The 21,009-nt window shown below is 40.7% G+C and overlaps 1 protein-coding gene across 1 annotated transcript; it reads left to right on the top strand.

Moving 5' to 3' along the window:
- Window positions 1-1,996: 1,996 nt before the first annotated feature.
- LOC140066148 (BPI fold-containing family B member 4-like) lies at window positions 1,997-20,466 on the top strand. The gene is made up of 16 exons (XM_072113688.1): window positions 1,997-2,114; window positions 2,859-3,345; window positions 4,771-4,875; window positions 5,703-5,846; window positions 5,926-5,989; window positions 6,636-6,696; window positions 7,228-7,319; window positions 8,946-9,131; window positions 9,967-10,020; window positions 10,126-10,296; window positions 12,622-12,689; window positions 13,957-13,999; window positions 15,236-15,299; window positions 18,628-18,704; window positions 18,871-18,899; window positions 20,363-20,466. The coding sequence occupies exons 1-15, from the start codon at window positions 1,997-1,999 to the stop codon at window positions 18,892-18,894; spliced, it is 1,758 nt and encodes a 585-aa protein (XP_071969789.1). The 3' UTR covers window positions 18,895-18,899; window positions 20,363-20,466.
- Window positions 20,467-21,009: the final 543 nt, after the last annotated feature.

The raw sequence follows: 21,009 nt of genomic DNA, 5'->3' as shown, positions 1-21,009 counted from the left end.
ATATTCCTTTCTTGTAGCAGTGACAACAATGGGCGGAGAGCTGCTCTCTGTCGCAGTGTCATCCTGGACAAATCAGGGAAGAGTGTAATCGTTGCATCGTCAAAGTCTAAATCGTCTTTCATTCTAGCTTTTTGCATGATCTGTTCCTTGACGGTGAAGTGATGTATTCTGCAAATTATATCTCTGTGATATCTCGGCCGTGATGGGTCAGAACTCTTTGCTCATAATGCTCTATTTGCTCTGTCCATTTCAATGGGCGTATCCACAGGGCGATTAAGTAAAGTGTTGAATATTCCCGTTAGCTTGTAGCCTCAGGCAAGCCCCTGATGCATATGTTGTTGCGCCTATTTCTGTTTTCCATCAGCCTTAAATGTTTGCAAATCATCATCCCTATCTTGTAACTCAGAAATCTCATCCTGGACTTGCTGGAGATCATGACGCAATGCCCCTTTCAGGTCAGCAGACAGCACATCCTTCTCCCTTTTGGAGAGCAAGAGGACCAGTAGGGCCTGAAGCTCCAGGTGTCCCTTGAAAGTATGAGTCGAAACCTCGGGTGGGGGCAAATCAGAGTGAAGGGATGCACCGTCAGCAGTGGCAGCTATATCTGATGGTAAGATATTAGTACCCTGCTTAGGAGTAATAGTAGGGCTCTGTGTGTTAGAAGCTGCATCACTAGACATGGCAGGAGATGGAGGAGCAGTAGAGCTAAAGAGAGTCCTCTTAGATGGTGGGCTGCGCGTGGTAGCAGAGTGTGCCCCTTTCTTAGAGGGTTTAGGTGAAGTGTTCACTTGTGGGGCGCTTTGCTGTGAGTCTCTAACCTTCTGTGGAGGCGCCATTTGCTCGGCTTCAGCAGGTGGGCCTTGGGGTCTTGGAAAGCTGACCGGTGAGATCACTGCCTGGGAGTCTGCTACTATTGGGGGTTGTAGCGATTCAATCTGGGAGGGCACAGACTGCAAGGTCTGATGTGCAGAGCGTTCACTCTGGGAGCGGTGGTCTTCGATTCGTCGGAATCCAATGCAGGCGAGCGGGGCACAGGCACAGCCGTGTCTCATGCCGCGCGGCAAGATGGCGGCGGCCCAGCTCTGAGCTGCCGGGAAGCACTGCCGAGGAGGGTGAGCGCTTCTGCAAGGGCTGAAAAATTTTTTGTAAATCGGGGTAACCGGTGCAGAGCCCTCTTGCTGGTTTTTAGTGGACCTAAGGTGGCCAGATCTCACCATTAATAGCTGGCATTCAGTCCCATAGGTTGGGCCGGATCGGAGCTCTTTTCACACGCGTCCTCTTTTTGCCATATAACAATGGGCAGAACATTTTTTTTTTCAGACCTGTTCTAGAGCTTATTTTTTGGGGGACTAGCTCTACTTTTTATCGGTATCATGTTGGGGTAAATGATACTTTTTGATCACTTTTTAATGGAAAATTAGGACTAATTGGATATAGTATTTAGTCTACCCATCAAAAATTGTATATAACGTAAAAGAAGAAAAAGATAAATGTGTATACAGGACAGCAAAGTTTTTTATTAGGTACTATTAAATTTAAAAACACTTAAAAGGCCAGCGAGGCTGGACACAATAGTTCAAAATCCACTCTCAGAATGTAATCAATATGTATACATAAGATAATGTAACCATATAGGTCCAAAATGTTAGTACATGTAGTAGTCACACCAAAAAACAAATTGTATAGTTTGGAGCAAGAATATAATACAATCAATTGTTTAGTACATAGTACAGTATGAAATGATATCAGCAAGTATTGGGTTACATTACCAAATTAGAATGAATACTAATTGGAGTCAGAGTGGAGAGATAACAAATATAAGAAGATTATCACAGTGATGGTGCCCGGATCTATGAGTAAGTGTCCCTTGACCTTGATGGTAGATGTCTTTGGGCAGTGGAGACTGATATATAGACATATATGTAATATATATATATAGTATATTATAATCTATAACATCTGTAATATCTATTTTAACAGATTAATTGATCCAAAGATGTTCAGACGGTGGCGTGTCAGCTTAGTATGTATATTGCTTATTCATAGTCTTAGTGGTACCGCAAGAGGAAACAGTGGGGCCAAGCTTCGAGTGTCAAAAGGAGCATTAAATAATGGTGAGAGCTTAAATATTTTATTGGGGGCACTTATAGTTCCTTTATTGGAGTATGAAATTACACAAAAAGATTCCTTACAACAATAGCAGTAATAGAATAAAATGGGCAGGGCCATCAGACTGGTCCATATTTACCATCTTTAACATCAGGACTCATGCTCTTAGTTTTGTTCTATTAGCGGCCTATTTCTTTAAAACTGGACCCACTAAAAACATAGCTGGTCCTCAGATTAGACACTCCAACGCTGTCTATTGCAATACAGTTCTTAAAAATTTTGAAATACCAGAGGCCATTGCTCGCTAAATTATTGTCCAATATAACATGTGGTCATGTTAATATCTACTCATTCTATGCTTTAGAGTCCAGCAGATGGGCCACCGAAGTAATAATAATACAAAAGGCCGCCTACAGGACTCTTAAGCATAGAATGAGCGGACGTGTTCAATGAATTCAATACAAGCTCTAATTATGAGCATCTGCATATCATTAGCATATTTTTAAATAATCATTTTGAGGAAAAGGATAGAATTCCATAAGTGACATGGCTTAATAAAGTATAAATGAGATCACAGATTTTCTTTAAACTCTTCCTGCTCTATGACATGATTCCTTCAGGTTGGACTGTATGTACAGTACAATGTTATAAAGTTGTTATCAATGTACTGACTTTTGATTCAAATCACTATTTTGCTATGCAGTAAGAGGTAGGATGCTAAATAAAATATGTTTATGTTTTATTTACAGCTGTTTCCGGCGAAATGAGAGGAAAAAATTCACAGAACAATATGAACATGCCTGCCATGGGTAGTGGTGGTGGTGACCTTGTTGGGGGTTTGGTTGGTGGACTCCTTGGTGGTGGGGGTGGAGGAGGTGGAGGCCTCTTGGGTGGTGTCCTGGGTGGTGGAAATGGTGGTGGCCTTTTAGGTGGTGTACTTGGAGGAGGACAGGGTGGTGGAGGTGGCCTTCTTGGTGGAGTCCTTGGTGGAGGTGGTGGAGGAGGTGGAGGTGGCGGCGGCCTGCTTGGTGGTCTTCTTGGAGGTGGCGGTGGTGGTGGACTACTTGGAGGCCTTCTCGGTGGTGGTGGGGGAGGTGGAGGCAATCCAAATGATCCTCACATTAATGGTGGCATCCTAGGAAATGGTGGTTTGCTTGGTGGATTGCTTGGAGGAGGAGGACTTCTTGGAATACTTGGAAATGGAGGACTTTTGGGAACAGTACAGGGTATAACCGGGTAAGAGTCAAACAACTCATATTGTGTTGCAATGAGACTCAATTGTAGGTAAAAAATTGTTAAAAACAAACAAAGATGTCTTTGGGATATTTTTTTTAATTTTATTTTGAAAATGACCTCTTCTCCAGATGGGAAAATATATCCATCCAGTGCCATCAATATTTATCTGTTCTCTAAGTTAAAGGAGATGACCAACTTTAGAAAAGTTTAACTGAGTAAGTTAGGGTCATCCATTTTTACTTTTCCTGTTAGACCTTTCTTGAATCCACTATGAGTCTCCAAGACTGGTGGGTCACATTGTTCCACCAGGCAGCAGTGCAGGGATTTTTGCTAGGTCCTGTTTCCTGTTGTTTCCACAAAGACAGTAATGAGTGCACAGCCCCTCCGTCTGCTGGAAGGCATCAGGAAACCCTTATAACGGAAACCAGCATTGCATGGGACATTGCAGGAAGTCGTGAATTTTCTTCCACTCCCAGTGGCTTCCAGCAACGTTTAAGAGTAAATCTATTAGGGTCACCCACTTGCTCTGTTAAAATTTCCTAAAGATGGCTAACTCTTTTAATATGTGACAAATAAAAAATCCTAGAAGCATGATATTTATATAAACCAAAGGGCACATTTATCATAGGCTGGCGCTTAATGCACCAGAGTATAATGCTACCTTTACCCCCCCAAATCCTGGCGGCTGGCAGCAATGCGTTGCACCACCGGAGCTCTTGTAAGCCAGGTATGACCTATAGGTAGCAACAGCCCATACACCACCCTCTTCCCTCCTAACTGGCATAGAGAGGGAAGATGTTGAAATTCCCGGAATGGAATTGCGACTAAATCACAGCTTATGGGGCATATTTATCAGGACCTCTGCACACCGCCAGTGGCGCAGAGGCCCTAAAATAATCGCAAATGCTAGCTTATTGCTAGCTTTTGCGATTATTTTCCCCAATCCGCCACCTTCACGCCAGTGGGGCGTGAAGGGGGGGGGGGCGCGGCCGGCGACTTTTCATAGGCCCTGTCTGGCATAGGATAAACGCTGCGCAACTGGCAGCCCGATACATCAAGAGGCAGAGGCAGAAGCCTCTTGATGTATCGGGCTGCAAATTCGCAGCGGCGGGGCGATCATACGCTGGCACTCGAGCGCCAGCGTATGATAAATATCACCCTATATGTCTGTGTTCAGGTGAACACGTTGTGTTAAATGTGGAACCAAATGTTTTGCTGTTTTGCATAATTTTTGAACATGAAACATAACTGGTAAGATTATATTGTTTAAATGTATCTTAACAATAAGAATCAACATCTCATAGAATTGATGTAATTGAGTTTCCACAATAAAAATAACATACAAACGAGTTCTAAATATAATATACTGTTTCTGATCCATAGTTTTGGGACTACATACAAGAGCTGTTGTATTATTTCTTTCAGATTACGAATTATAGACCTTACACTTCCCCAAGTGTCTTTGCATCTTTTGCCTGGTATTGGGGTCCATCTTAATCTCTACACAAAAGTGGCAATTAATGGCAATAGGTAAGTGAACCTATTTACCTGCAATAACTGTGTGATAATAAGGACATTTTCACATTCAGCAGTTTTCCAGCCAAAACAATCTACATCAGTCCATTGTATCAAAATTCACTATGCAACAATGATGCGCAATGAAGAAACTATTTACTTTAGCTGTGTATAATGGGACTTCCATTAACGCAAAGCCTTCATTGAGTCTGTCTGTGTGAATAAACCTACCATATTTTTTGGACTATAAGGCACACAAAAAAATCCTTTGATTTTCTCAGAAATCAAAGGTGCACCTTATAGTCCAGTGCGCCTTATATATGAACCGCACTTACAGACTACAGCTGCCTTGAACTGTGCACAGGTCTGCCACCTGCTGGTCATTCATCCTTATAATGCGGTGCGCCTTATATATGAACCTAGAGGTTTTAGCAGACATTTATTGATAGTGCACCTTGTAATCTAGTGCGCCTTAGAGTCCTAAAGGTATGGTAAATGAAAAACAGGAGTACTGTACGATAATGAAACAATTCCTAGAAATGGTTGACTGTAAGTCTCACCAATGACGTGCACCCTGTGTGAAGGTCACCACTGAGGTCAGTGATTGGTTCTACCTACAAATGGTCAGCAATTCCACAGCATAGACACGGGTGGAGCAGTACCCGTTAACAGCAAATTTGAGGAACTACAGGGAAGTAATAATTTACACACTTTGCTGCAAGTTTGCAATGGACAACCACTTCAAAAACTGCAAAAGAAAGAGATTTTTGGATAAATATAAGGAAAGTGTGAATTAAAAACTATTCAGGATAATGAATCCCGACTCAATGTGAAAATTTAAGTCTTCTAGGATTTCTAGATATCTTGGTGGAAGTAAACATAACAGCAAGGACAAGACTGACCCAGGAGTCATCAGGAGTCCCACGTTTGGTGATTGAAGATTGCCAAGCTCTACTTGGTGGGATAAACATCAGGCTTCTAAGAGGGTGAGGGACACAGCGTGCTTCTAAACATTTGAGTTTATAATGTTATAAAAACTAAGAAATAATCTATTCTTCACAACAGATTATTATCTGGAATCCTGGATGGGTTGCTTACCAACCTTCTTCGAAATATTTTGCCAGGAGTGGTAAGTTCTAATCAAGGACATTATAGGTCCAATGGGTACAATTTATCATGACAAGTTTGATACATTGGCCTTCATCGATTGCCCTCTGGCACCAGAGGCTCCAAGATTATGAAGAGAATCATGCAGCTTAATGATTTTGGAGCATTTCAGTTGCTCGATACTTCACAGTCTAAACTTTACACCAGGTATGGGCTGGTATTTACCTCTTATGTGCTCCCTTCTTCTGGGGCAAATACTGTTACTTCTGTTGGGTCATAAATAGAGTTGAAATGATCAGATGTTTCTGTTCAGATTTTGCTACATAAACGGAATTGGAAACATTGCCGGATTGCCGGGCACACAGTCAGTGCAGCAAAATTACACCCCTAGCAACTAGCCATGGCTATGATTGGTCAGGTGGTGGCCAATAGTAAATATGGCTAGTTGTTAGGGGTGTCAATTTACAAATCCAGCAATGTGTCTGGGTGACACGGCCCAACCCGTAATGTGAACATTGGGTCTCTCGTCTCTTATCTATAGCATGGGTTGTGGAAGAAGAGTAGAAATATGGACAAGCTCTATGTGAACTTTCTTCATCATATATAGATGATCTTCTAAAAAGATGTCGACTCATTTACCTAAATATCTTCTCACTGTTTCCCCCCAGTTGTGTCCAGTGGTGAACATTGTGCTAGACTTAACCAATGGCCTCCTTCTCACTGTAAACTGTAAGTTATTATGAATATGTGTACTAATATTTTTATTCCTGTATAATAAGCCAATCAGCAATATTACTACTGTTTCAATGAAGGAATCCTCAAATAGGGAATTGTATTCTATTCTAATCTAAAATACCAGATATTTTAGACACATTAGTAAAAAATACTGTCCCAGAGCTCTTTTATTCAGGGGCAAAACCACAAAACATGATAAATATCAGCTGTAATCCCACACCCTCTCCAACATTTAAAGGTATGAAATATTTTTAAATTTTTGAAGGCATTGCAAGTAAAATTTACTATGCAGGACTCACAGTGTGATGGACTCACATCAAATGAGTTGCATATAAGTTTATGAACTGATTTTTTAACATTTAGGGATAAGGGCAATGCTTTTTAATCATAGTTTTATTAACGTATTTATTTTGGGTGGGTGGTTGCATGGCAGGTTCTCTTTAACTGTTGGTGCCCAAACTCAATTAACTAAAAAATATTTTTCAATATTAACTACTGACCTATGTCCCTTCTACTTCTCTGCAGCGCTGGTCCCTCTTGGATTAATTGGCAGTATTCAGTACACAGTATCAAGTCTTCCAATAATTACGGGGCAATTTATTGAATTAGATTTAAATGTAAGTAAAATCACAGGTAAACGTTCTGATGTTTAACACTAAGATTCTTATTTGGGGCCTCAGGTGTGACTTTTATGTGTCTTTAGTGAGACTGATGATTTTAGGCCTCTTGATCTCTGAAGTCTGCTTTTACAATTTAGAAACTGCAAACAAGAAAACAATGCAGTAATTTGTATTAATCTGCTAGAAGGAAGAGGACATCTTCTGTATATAATGTCTTGAAGGGATCCTATATAGTCATGTATGGACAGACTTTGCAGTGTTCAGTGGATTTACTTGTAGGAATTTTAACTGGCTTTACTGCTAAATTAATTCATGAGAGAAATCACAAGGGATCAAGGGAGCTGTGGGCATCCCAAATTTACTCAGATTCAGGGAAAAGACAAGAAGAGGTTAGTCTCTGCCCACTTCACTGCTGCTTCATAACAGAAAATGCCATAATTTTGGAAAGAAAGGAGTGATACGCACAATATATCTACAAAAAAGGTCTATATTACCTCACTAAGACCCATTAGTCATTCTATAGTAAAACTTCACTTTTATTAGAAATCTTTAAAGAGAAACAATAAGTGTTCTTTTGATGTATTGTCGTAGAGTGATATACAGGTTTAAGGTTGTCAACATGGAGATTTTTGTATTTATTTCAAGATTTTATTATCCTTTATCAGCCCAAAAGGGTGTCTTTATTGCTCCATAGCAGTAACTCACTGTTGCAAATAGTATCTTTATTTATACCCTTTATGAGCCAGTAGATGGCTCTATTGTTACATCAAAGTTGCAATATTGTATCTTTGTTGGTGCCCTTTTTGAGTCACTAGATGGCTCTGTTGTTCCACAGTAGTAACTCACTTTTGCAACAAAGTATCTTTTCTAGTGAGGGATCTTTGCAACAGTGGTTATTGTATTACAGAGATTATTGTTTAGACACCTCTCTATGTCTACTTTTGATTCATCTCAGAAGTTTACACTGTGGGTATCTGAGTCAGTAATTGGGCATCAATCTACTCCATACCCATATCAGCTAAATTATTTTCCCATCACACTCTCTGGCTAACATCTACCTGACTATCAATAGTTTTTTCATCTCAATGACTACAATCTAAAAAGATTTTAGATGTAAAGATACACCCTTTTGGGCTCATACAGGATAATAAAAAAGATTGAAGATCTACCTATATACATAATCAGCCTCTGCCTCTCACACGTGACATCTTAAAATGAATACTAAAGTCTCCATGACTACATAAATTTTAACCTTTCACTGTAAATCACTCTATGATAACACATCAAAAGAAAACTTATTGTTTCTCTTTAAGGATGTCTAATAAAATAACTACTGACCTTGAGGTTATATAGAGCTTTTTAGTAAATAGTCTTCCGCACGTTTGGACCCAGTAATATAACTCATCCACAAAATAGTGTCAGAAGCACAATATAGGCATTGTTCTGTTTGTTTTTTAAAGGAGGCGGAGGTCATATATGACAAATTGATATTAATATCCATTTTTTTTACTATCTTGGGATAATTAATGAATTACTTATGTTCACTTTGTATAAGGTATATTTAATTAAAATTGATATATAAGGTACTGTATGTGGTTACAATGATCTTTTCTTTTGCCATAGACAGTGGTCAGCCAACTGGGTGGTGGCCTTATTGACTACCCACTCGGCCACCAAGAACATATTGTCTTGCCACCAATGAAGGAAGCTACTGAATCTCAGCTTGGTCTCTCTGCCAATTTCCTGGGATGTGTTTTAACCGCATTACAAAAAGAGGGGCTGATGGACATTGAGATAGGAAATGGAGATGTAAGTACATTCAGAACAGCAATCCTTAAATAAATCCTAGGCTTATAACTCCAAACTTAAGTTGTAAATGTTTTATTAGAAAGTTGAAAAGTCTGAAGACTCAGATGTAGAGCCGTAGGGAAATCAAGCCTACTCGTTGTCGGAAGATGGGGGGAATACAAAATTAATTTATTTACACATAGGGTAGGGGCACTAGAGGGAACGTATGCCTTTGTGAAAGAAGACCTAACTACCACTCTGTGTTATTCTATCTGGGCATCCGTTGGCTGCCTTGACCATCTAGGTGATACTAGATGTTTAGTAATTGATGAAGATAATAGATGATGATAATTTGAGGGACACTTTAAATAACTGTATTTATCATGATTTCCCAATGATAACTAATTATATTGGTAAAAGAGGAATTTGGAGGGTTGTAGTTGGATGCAGAAAGGCAAGTGGGGCATCTTCCCCAATTCTAATTGTTCAAAGGAGTCCAACTAGCCACTTTTATATGTTTGCTTAGAGGCCGCATAAAACCATTGAACTGTCCCAGGTGAAAGAAAGCCAAGCTACATCTTTGTAATACTCAAACTTACTATGTATGCCGTCAGTATATTAGTTTATAATGGGGCAGTGACTTCTAACCTCTATTGTACTGTAATACTCTATGTCCAATCCCACTATGATAGAAATACTTAAAATAAGATGGACACCGTGTTCTCCAACAGAGAACATCCAGCTGCAGGATAATTTTTAGCAATGTTCCTATTAATGAGTTGCCAGTAATAGAATAATCTTAAAATTAGATAATTCTATGATTTGCACTAATAATCTGAATCATTGAAATCTACAGGTTCCTGGAATCCCACCACTTACCACAACTGTTCTGGGTGGAGTAATTCCCAAGGTAAGAAAAGAACTTATAAATACCTTCTTGTAGGTCTAGCAGAAGTTAATAACGTGACTATCAGACATGATTTGCATTTGTCACGTCTTTTTCTTTTCAATTAAGGTGACAACCATGTTTAAAGATGAAAGACCATTACTGATGAAGATTTCTGTTCCTCGTCCTCCAGTTGTGAAACTGCAAAACAAAAAGGGTGTTGTGACATTATTTGTCAAAACGGAAGTCCTAACTGTCAATCCAGACTCCTCACACACCTCACTCTGTGTCCTTGGTGTTGTAAGTAAAACTTTTATTAGAACTCTTTGAGACAATAGTTGCCCATTTCTCCCACACCAATGTCCTCCTACCATCTACTGGCCCATCAAATATAAGTTTTTCCTTTCATGTGTGTGGCGCTCAACCTAATACAGTGCATATGATGTTGTCCATGAAGAGATTCCAATACAATAATCAATTTGTGAGGTGGAGGTTTTTTGCATTTTTAATTTTAGTCAAAATGGGTGATAAAAATGTAATGGAAAAATATATATCTCCATATATGTACACAATGGGGGTCATTTACTAAGGGCCCGAATCGCGTCTTTCCGTCGGGTTACCCGAATTTTACCGTTTTACGCCGATTTTCCCTGAATTGCTCCAGGTTTTTGGCGCATTCGATCGGATTGTGGCGCATCAGCACCGGCATGCACGAAATCGTGGGGCATGGCTGTAAGAAAAACCGACGGATTCGGAAAAACCTCCGTTTAAAAAAATTTTAAATTTAAAATTTTAAAAAAATTTTTTTTTAAAAAAGTGTCGCTTGGCACACGCTTACCTGCACCCAGGGTAGCTTGGTGAACTCCAGTGAAATCCGATGGACTTCAGCGCAGCAGCGACACCTGGTGGACATCGGGCGCACTACCTTAGTGAATCGCCGGAAGACCCGAATCCTCCACAGAGAACGCGCGGCTGGATCGCGACAGGACCGGGTAAGTAAATCTACTTAATAAGAGTTCTTCTAGTTGGCAAGAGAATTTGCCAATTAAGGCTGCCTTGTAGGTGTGTGGAGACAAATAGCCATTGATTCTGTACTTCGGGATTCTGGGAAATATCCAAATCCATGTTCCAGAATGGGACAAGAAAAACCACGCCTCTTTTTGCTACCCTGTAAAGCAGCTGAATTCAAGCATGAATTTCAAAAAGCCTAATGACGTAATGTAGGATTAACAGGAAACCAGTCTATCTGTTCCAAAAGGAACAGACTCCCAACTGTAACAAACAAATCAGACTTGAAGTAGTCAGGGAACATCCACAGGAATCCGGGTGCTTCACAGATGGATAAAACAAGAAAGATCGACATGTTTTAATGTTATAGCGTCTTAATCTTGATCTTATTCGGAATGCCTCACACAAACAAATACAAATAGTAAAACTTACCCAATGGGGAAGGAAAAAGGAAGAAGTAATCTGAAACTTTTTGGGTAATCCCAAAAATCTAACATCCATATCCCCATAGCATATCTATTCCATCTAACATAGACGGAACTACCATGGACAGCAGATTTCCGTGTCCCATGATCAATTCACATGACTCCTATCATATGGTATTTTACAGACATATGAAGACACCATCCCCCAGAACCACTAATACTATAATGACATGGCAGGGACATGTATATGAATAAAATTGTATAGAACCAGATTCTTGGAACAATAGATGGTACTGATGATATGTCAATTAAGAATTGGGTAAGTGGACTGTTTTTTCTTCTGTCCACGGATTCCCAACTGTAGACTGTGCTGTTTCAATGTGTTTGCCTAGAGAACTCTCTTATTTCCCTCCTTAGACTACAGGACTACAAAGGAAGTGATGTCCTGTGGTCAGATGAAGTGACAACAGTGGTCCAAGGAGGCCAGACATTTGGTGAAGTGGGTCCTGAAACTTCCTCCAAGGACATTAGCCAGACACTGGGGCACATTTACTTACCCATTCCTTGGAGTTCACAAAAAGTGTATTGCCAATGATCATGCACTCTGCCGCGATTCACTAAGATCGTGCACCTGATATCCTCCATGTGTCGCTTCCCCGCTCAGGTCCGCCGCAGATCACGTTCTTCTTCCTGGTGCATGTAAGCGCATTGTTTTGCAACAAAATTTGAATCTTTAATCCCACGCCAAGCAGTCAGATCAGATGGCCGCCCCCTGATTTCTGTGGCATGAAAGCCAGTGCAGCTGTGCCAAAATCTGATCACGTGCGACACAATCCCAGCGAAAACCCCTGTTAAATACCTGTCAAAGCTGTGCAAATCCCAAAACTGGTGAACAGTCCGACGAAAGTGCGATCCGCGACCCTTAGTAAATAAGCCCCACAGTGTTGAAAACCAGACCTGAGCCACCTAGGAACTGGAGCAGGATAAGTATGCTTTCTTTTCTAGGTTCCTGTGACAACTTAAGCTCATACCAATCCACAGTCCATCAATGGTGTAGACGTATTTACTATTACTTTACTCCTTTCCAGAATTAAGAGACCGTCAGAAATGTTTACCTGCGCTTTACTTCATACTCTTCATACATTTTGTAAGCTCTTTTTCTCATTCGACGACTGAACATATCTCATTCTAGGATGCAAATCTTGGAGCTCAGTTTTCTGTAGTTGGAGATAAGCTGAAGATTTCCATGTCTGTGGACAGGTAATAAATAAAGATATGATGGGATAATGTACATCTTGTTTAATCATGAGAAACAGATAATATCCTGTGGATAGGGGAAAACCTGTCTGTCTGGACATCCCCTATAGAATAGGTGATCAGTTTGAGATCAGTAGCCAGCATCCCTGCACTGTCCATGACGTAAGCTAAAGACTTTTACTCAGGCGGCATTTCCTCTTGCCAGTGGGGGCGGAAGAATTGAGGTGATACAGACAGATCGGTATTCAGTTCAACAATCAGGAGAAGGGGTGAAATACATGGAATGATATTGGCATGGCTACTCTGGCTATGTATTTTCTGTATCAAACTTGACAACATTCTCAAACTGGATGTGGGACTCTGAATATCTGATGTTAGGCAAGGAGTAATAGTTTGTGCAATAATTACACATTATAGTACCCTCCTGCCGCATCTACAGGTGGTGGCAAGGTCGGCGCCAGCACTGGGGATACCTAGACAAGTGCAGGGGCCCACATATGGCTGTACATAAGGAATCCATGGGGGTGAGGGAGCTGTTTCTAATGAATACATAGGGGGGGACTTTATATAAAATAACCATGAGGGGGCTTTATATAAAATAACCATGAGGGGGCTGGTTTGGTACCATAAACTAGGGAATATTTTAGGGAACAAGAGACTGTTTTAGTTTCTGAAATTTTAATGCTGCCACATGAGTTCACTGCAAAAGGGCCGAATGACGCTCAGGGGCCTACTGAAACCTGGAGCCGACCCTGGGTGGTTGAGAATATTTCTTTCTGCTCTCAGAAAAAAAAGGGTCAAAACTTTGCTAAAAAGTTAAAGTTGGTCCAATAGGTTGGCTCTCACTTTCATACTGACATTTATAATATACCTTAAGAACGTGTGTGTTTCACAGGCCACAATTTTTTTTTTCTGTGATGGAATCTAATCTGTTTTTGGTGATAAATTGATGATAAACAGATATATCACCTTCTAGATACTGTAGCAATATCATCTCTTGATTAAAAGAATAATCACTATAGAAAATCAAAACATTTTACACACAACCACTAGGTGTCAGGGCAAGCTAATGCAGATGTAGCATATACCTAGTCCTGATCACAGATTATACAGTGCAAGTGCAAGGATAAGGGATGGCACTATGGTCACTATATCACATCTCATGATAATGTGTATGGACAACAGAAAAGATGTAAATCCCAAATTTCAAAGTATATGAATCCTATCTCGTATTACTCCTATCAGTTGACGTTTCTCTCTTTTGTTCTAGTACACATGTTTCTTTACTCTCAACTTCAATTGGAAAATTTGATGTAAGTATTGTTTTAAACTAGGTAACAATCACTGTGTGTGAGAGGAGTAATCAGGACTCTCACTGCAAATCACTGTGTGTGTGGGAGGAGTAATCAGGACTCTCACTGTCAATCACTGTGTGTGTGGGTATAGTAATCAGGACTCTCACTGTCAATCACTGTGTGTGGGTGGAGTAATCAGGACTCTCACTGTCAATCACTGTGTGTGGGCGGAGTAATCAGGACTCTCACTGTCAATCACTGTGTGTGTGGGAGGAGTAATCAGGACTCTCACTGTCAATCACTGTGTGTGTGGGAGGAATAATCAGGGCTCTCACTGTCAATCACTGTGTGTAGGCGGAGTAATCAGGGCTCTCACTGTCAAGCACTGAGTGTGGGCGGAGTAATCAGGACTCTCACTGTCAATCACTGTGTGTGGGAAGAATAATCAGGACTCTCAATATCAATCACTGTGTGTGGAGTAATCAGGACTCTCACTGTCAATCACTGTGTGTGGGCGGAGTAATCAGGGCTCTCACTGTCAATCACTGCGTGTGGGTGGAGTAATCAGGACTCTCACTGTCAATCACTGTGTGTGGGAAGAATAATCAGGACTCTCAATATCAATCACTGTGTGTGGAGTAATCAGGACTCTCACTGTCAATCACTGTGTGTGGGCGGGGTAATCAGGACTCTCACTGTCAATCACTGTGTGTGTGGGAGGAGTAATCAGGACTCTCACTGTCAATCACTGTGTGTGTGGGAGGAATAATCAGGGCTCTCACTGTCAATCACTGTATGTGGGAGGAGTAATCAGGACTCTCACTGTCAATCACTGTGTGTAGGCGGAGTAATCAGGGCTCTCACTGTCAATCACTGAGTGTGGGTGGAGTAATCAGGACTCTCACTGTCAATCACTGTGTGTGGGAAGAATAATCAGGACTCTCAATATCAATTACTGTGTGTGGAGTAATCAGGACTCTCACTGTCAATCACTGTGTGTGGGAGGAGTAATCAGGACTCTCACTGTCAATCACTGTGTGTGGGCGGGGTAATCAGGACTCTCACTGTCAATCATTGTGTGTGGGCGGAGTAATCAGGACTCTCATTGTCAATCACTGTGTGTGGGTTAATCAGGACTCTCACTGTCTCTTAGGTCTCTGTCTCTTAGTCTGGCTAGAATTTTTATTTTTAAAACTCACTGGATATGTTCACCTTTCGGAGATTAGATGTTATAGACTTACATTTCCCTTCCAGGCTTCTGTAGTAGAGGGATTGGTTGGTAACACATTCAACCTTGCCTTCCTGCCATCAATAAACAGTAAGGATTAAATTTATAACCTGTAATAATTCTTACATTGACTTGTTATATGATAAACATGCCACATGCCAAATATATCTTCTTCTACACAGTCTTCCTATATAGCAGTATTTATGTGTGCTTCCTCAAGCAGCAGGGCTGGGTGTGACCGTCACCATTGATATGTTAGGGTCCATATATTGGCATTGCCCTATAGGTCTGCTTTGATTTTTAATATTTATGAAAATAACAAATAGCAAAACATCGTGGTATAACCTTATCAATATGGATATGGCATCAAAATATATCTTACATCGAAGACAATGGTAGACAGATTTCACACTGTTTTGTCTTGATTTACTACTTGATCCATTCATATTGTTAACAGGTTGCTGCTAGATCCATCTAAACCCAGCTCAGCCCAGATAGCGAACAATATATATATATATGTACATTATATATTTATGTATATATATTTATACCATGTATGCGTATACGCCGAATCGAGTATGAACTGAGGCACCTAATTTTACCACAAAAAACTGGGAAAAGGTATTGACTCAAGTATGAGCCTAGGGTGGGAAATGCAGCCACTTCTTGCTAATAAAATGTCCAGTAGTCTCCCCTCAGCAGTAAAATGTCCAGCAGTCTCCCCTCATGAATGAAATTTCCACAGAAGCCCCTCCAATTAATACAATGTCCAGTAGAGTTCCCTATTAATATAATGTCCAGCAGAGTGCCCCATTAATATAATGTCCAACAGAGTGCCCCATTAATATAATGTCCAACAGAGTGCCCCATTAATATAATGTCCAAGAGAGTGCCCCATTAATATAATGTCCAGCAGAGTGCCCAATTGATATGTCCAGCAGAGTGCCCCCATTTAAGTGATATCCAGCAGAGTAAAATTATGGGATGTATCAAGAGAGGAATAGATTCTCATGATAAAGACATAGTTTTGCACTTATACAAATCCCTGGTCAGACCACACATGGAATATTGTGTACAGTTTTGGGCACCAGTGTATAAAAAGGATATAGTAGAGCTGGAACGGGTGCAGAGGAGAGCAACCAGGATTATTAGGGGAATGGGGGGATTAGAATACAATGACAGATTACAAAATTTGGGATTATTCAGTTTAGAAAAAAGACGACTGAGGGGAGACCTCGTTACAATGTACAAATACCTGAACGGACAGTACAAGGATCTCTCCAAAGATCTTTTTATACCTCGGCCTGTGACCAGGACAAGGGGGCATCCTCTACGCCTAGAGGAGAGGCGATTCTACCATCACCATAGACAAAGGTTCTTTACTGTAAGAGCAGTGAGACTATGGAACTCTCTGCCGCAGGAGGTTGTTATGGCGGACTCTATGTACATGTTCAAGAGAGGCCTGGATGCCTTTCTGGAGAGCAGAAATATCACGGGTTATGGGGATAAAACATTTATTTAATTCTTAAAGGTTGGACTTGATAGACTTACGTCTTTTTCCAGCCTTATACACTATGAAAAAAAAAAGAGTGCCCTCATTATTATAATGTCCAGCAAAATGCCCCATTAATATAATAATAATATAATATGTCTAGCAGAGTGCCCCCATCATTATGTTGTCCAGCTCACACTGCCCAGCAGAGTGCACCCATTACTATAATATCCAGCAGAGTGCCCCAATTAATATAATGTCCAGCAGACTGCCCCATTTCTATAACGTCCAGCAGAGTGCCCCATTTACGTAATGTGCAGCAGAGTGCTGATGGCTGGGGACCTGAAGGCATGCTGCGAGTAGAGGAGGATGCTGGGAGTAAGTGCATGATGGTGAGTACTAACGTTATTTTCTTATACTCGAGTATAAGCCGATTGTGGTTTTTTAGCACATAAATTGTGCTGAAAAACTCGGCTTATACTCACGTATATATGGTATATACACTCACCGGCCACTTTATTAGGTACACCATGCTAGTAACGGGTTGGACCCCCTTTTGCCTTCAGAACTTCCTCAATTCTTCGTGGCATAGATTCAACAAGGTGCTGGAAGCATTCCTCAGAGATTTTGGTCCATATTGACATGATGGCATCACACAGTTGCCGCAGATTTGTCGGCTGCACATCCATGATGCGAATCTCCTGTTCCACCACATCCCAAAGATGCTCTATTGGATTGAGATCTGGTGACTGTGGAGGCCATTTGAGTACAGTGACCTCATTGTCATGTTCAAGAAACCAGTCTGAGATGATTCCAGCTTTATGACATGGCGCATTATCCTGCTGAAAGTAGCCATCAGATGTTACAGGGTACATTGTGGTCATAAAGGGATGGACATGGTCAGCAATAATACTCAGGTAGGCTGTGGCGTTGCAACGATGCTCAATTGGTACCAAGGGGCCCAAAGAGTGCCAAGAAAATATTCCCCACACCATGACACCACCACCACCAGCCTGAACCGTTGATACAAGGCAGGATGGATCCGTGCTTTCACGTTGTTGACGCCAAATTCTGACCCTACCATCTGAATGTCGCAGCAGAAATCGAGACTCATCAGACCAGGCAACGTTTTTCCAATCTTCTACTGTCCAATTTCGATGAGCTTGTGCAAATTGTAGCCTCAGTTTCCTGTTCTTAGCTGAAAGGAGTGGCACCCGGTGTGGTCTTCTGCTGCTGTAGCCCATATGCCTCAAAGTTCGACGTACTGTGCGTTCAGAGATGCTCTTCTGCCTACCTTGGTTGTAACGAGTGGCGATATGAGTCACTGTTGCCTTTCTATCAGCTCGAACCAGTCTGCCCATTCTCCTCTGACCTCTGGCATCAACAAGGCATTTCCGCCCACAGAACTGCCGCTCACTGGATGTTTTTCTTTTTCGGACCATTCTCTGTAAACCCTAGAGATGGTTGTGCGTGAAAATCCCAGTAGATCAGCAGTTTCTGAAATACTCAGACCAGCCCTTCTGGCACCAACAACCATGCCACATTCAAAGGCACTCAAATCACCTTTCTTCCCCATACTGATGCTCGGTTTGAACTGCAGGAGATTGTCTTGACCATGTCTACATGCCTAAATGCACTGAGTTGCCGCCATGTGATTGGCTGATTAGAAATTAAGTGTTAACAAGCAGTTGGACAGGTGTACCTAATAAAGTGGCCGGTGAGTGTATATATGTATATTAATGCTGACATAATGTTGAATATATATATATATATATATATATATATATATATATATATATATATATATATATAATCACATTGCTAGCCCCCAAATAGTCAGATGTAAATTTCCAGAATAAATATTAATGAGTGAGTGAACACTGTGAGCCTGACCGAGTTAACCAAAATATTTTTGTCACTGTTTAGCTGTTGTAGGTAATGGAATACCTTTACCCAAGCTGATGGGCATTGACTTTAGTGATTCAACTGTTGATATCCTGGATGTGAGTATTACATGGGATTATGAGTTGTATGGTGTCATTATTATACAAAGCTTCAGAATATTCTCTATAGTATTTACTGTACATACAATAGAGCCCACAGAATTATTAGGTCAAACCAAAGTATATGCAGAATGAAATTTTAATATTACATTTATTTTATTTTTAGAATCTTATTGTATTAAACTCCTGAATGAGGTAAGAAAGCAAATTACCGATTGAATCATCATATACAAAAATAGTCTGCATGCTCAACTGTTCCTCTAACTCCTGTAGAAGTGAAGGGAAAGCCCTGTACAAGATTATTTCCCTTCAGAATTGCTGATAAGTCCTTTCTTACCATTGACAAGAGTTGATTAACCTTTGTTGGCAATGCTGTTTTGTGATAATATAAGAAATTGGAGACCTTATTGGCCTTTCTTATATATATAAGTTGCCAATGTGCTTTTATTATAATCCCTGAATGTTCCTGATACTTACGTTTGTGCAGACTCTCTGTGATTCTTTGTTTACATGTGTGAGCACTGATGAATAGAAGGAGATGCAGCAGCACAGTATGACTCATCCTGCTCCTTCTCCTCTTCATGTTCCTGTCAGTGAGGACAGACAGTGAAAAGAGAGACACAATGGCAGACACCATGAGAACAGCCTAGAGCAGTGAGAGAGAGGAAGCTGTGTATATATACAGAGCCCAGGCAGAATTAGAGCCCTTGGCTGTATGAATATTATAGATCCTACATGTCTATAATTCACTTCCTACATATGGCACTAGAATCAGCTTCTTGGAGTATGGAGGATGCTTCCCTCCTGCCTGATTTCAATGTGCCAACCTGCGGTTTTAGGACCTTCAAAAATCCTGAAATGGCTCTTGTGAACATGTGTATTGAGTATGTGTATATGTATACATATGTATACATCATGTGTATACATAATGAACAGATGTATGATGATTTTATGGGTTGAGAGAAACCTACCATCATGGATCTACCTATGGTAGGTTGCTGTCTCTCATCCCCATAGTATTTTTGAATAAGCAATTTATTCAGTCTAACCAGATAAAAAATTTATCTTTGTCTACGGGAAATTATCAGCAGAGGCTACTGGGGCATGGAGTAGCTTCTGTTTAGAACTGAATTGTTTACTCAAAAATACTATGGTGACAAGGGTTGGAGCAGCAACCTACCATCAGATAAACCTTATTAGGTAGATCCGTGATGGTAGGTTTCCTTAAAGGCCCTTCACAGTATAAAATATGATGGATGGTTTGGGTAGCCATGGGCCACCTAAAACCTGCACAGTCCCTGGAGGTGATGCCCAACATAAATATGGCAATTCGGGACACTGAACCACTTGTCCATAAAGACCTGTGAGTGCTTTAGAGTCTCAAACTGCCTCGATAGGTTCCAAATATATTTGTCTATTGTGATATAAGGACCAGGGAATCTCAAAGTCCTTAAGAAGTCCTTATGCGGTCACTGTAAGGCCTCATGCAACTGGCCAAAACATACGGAAGAATAGGACCTTGCTGCCCGATTGAAGGGTATGGGGGCACAAGCTAGCCACAGAGTTTCACGGAATCTAGTGCATGCGGCCTAACAATTATGTTACGTTGATCCCAAATTCCTTCCTTCCTCTACTGACCGTTTCCTTTTTTTATTCAGATAAAACTTCATAATAATACTACTGAAGATGAATTACAGTCATCCCGAAATAAAATGTGCGCCTCTGTTCAAGACAAGAGTAGAAAGAAGAAAATATTGCTTTGTCTGTTGGATGAAAGAACAAAGACTGTCTAATAATTCCACCAATAAAGAACTCACAGTCTTTGATGTTTTCTTTAAAAGTGTCATTATTTTTATAAACCCAAATCCCTTTAAAGAGAATATACCATTTGCTTCCATGTATTATGAAGCAAACATACCTTGAGAATGCTGTAGTTACTCTGATGCAGAAACATATCTTGTTTAATCTCTGAGCTGAGAGGTTTGGCTGAAAAAAACAATTATACAATTATGATAATGAAGCTCTGTAGCTCCTGTGCCTGGGCTCGGCGCTTTTCCTCTTACATTAGTTATGCACTGCACCGGAGAATGATGTAATCACTGTGTTGTGCCTGAGAGGCAGAAGTAATCAATCACTGCACCATCTCCCAGCTGCTGTGTATGAGTGATCCAGCTCAGGTTGATTAGTCCTCAAACACTACAGATCGGATACCCGCCATTTCCCCCTGAAGTTCCCCATGAACTTCCTCTATCTCTGCAAACTGTGTCTGATGAAGGTCAGTGATTGACTGAAACGTCACGATTAT

The sequence above is a fragment of the Engystomops pustulosus genome, chromosome 6 (assembly GCF_040894005.1).
Source record: "Engystomops pustulosus chromosome 6, aEngPut4.maternal, whole genome shotgun sequence".
Lineage (NCBI taxonomy): Eukaryota > Metazoa > Chordata > Amphibia > Anura > Leptodactylidae > Engystomops > Engystomops pustulosus.
This window is presented reverse-complemented; position numbering and strand designations above follow the sequence as displayed.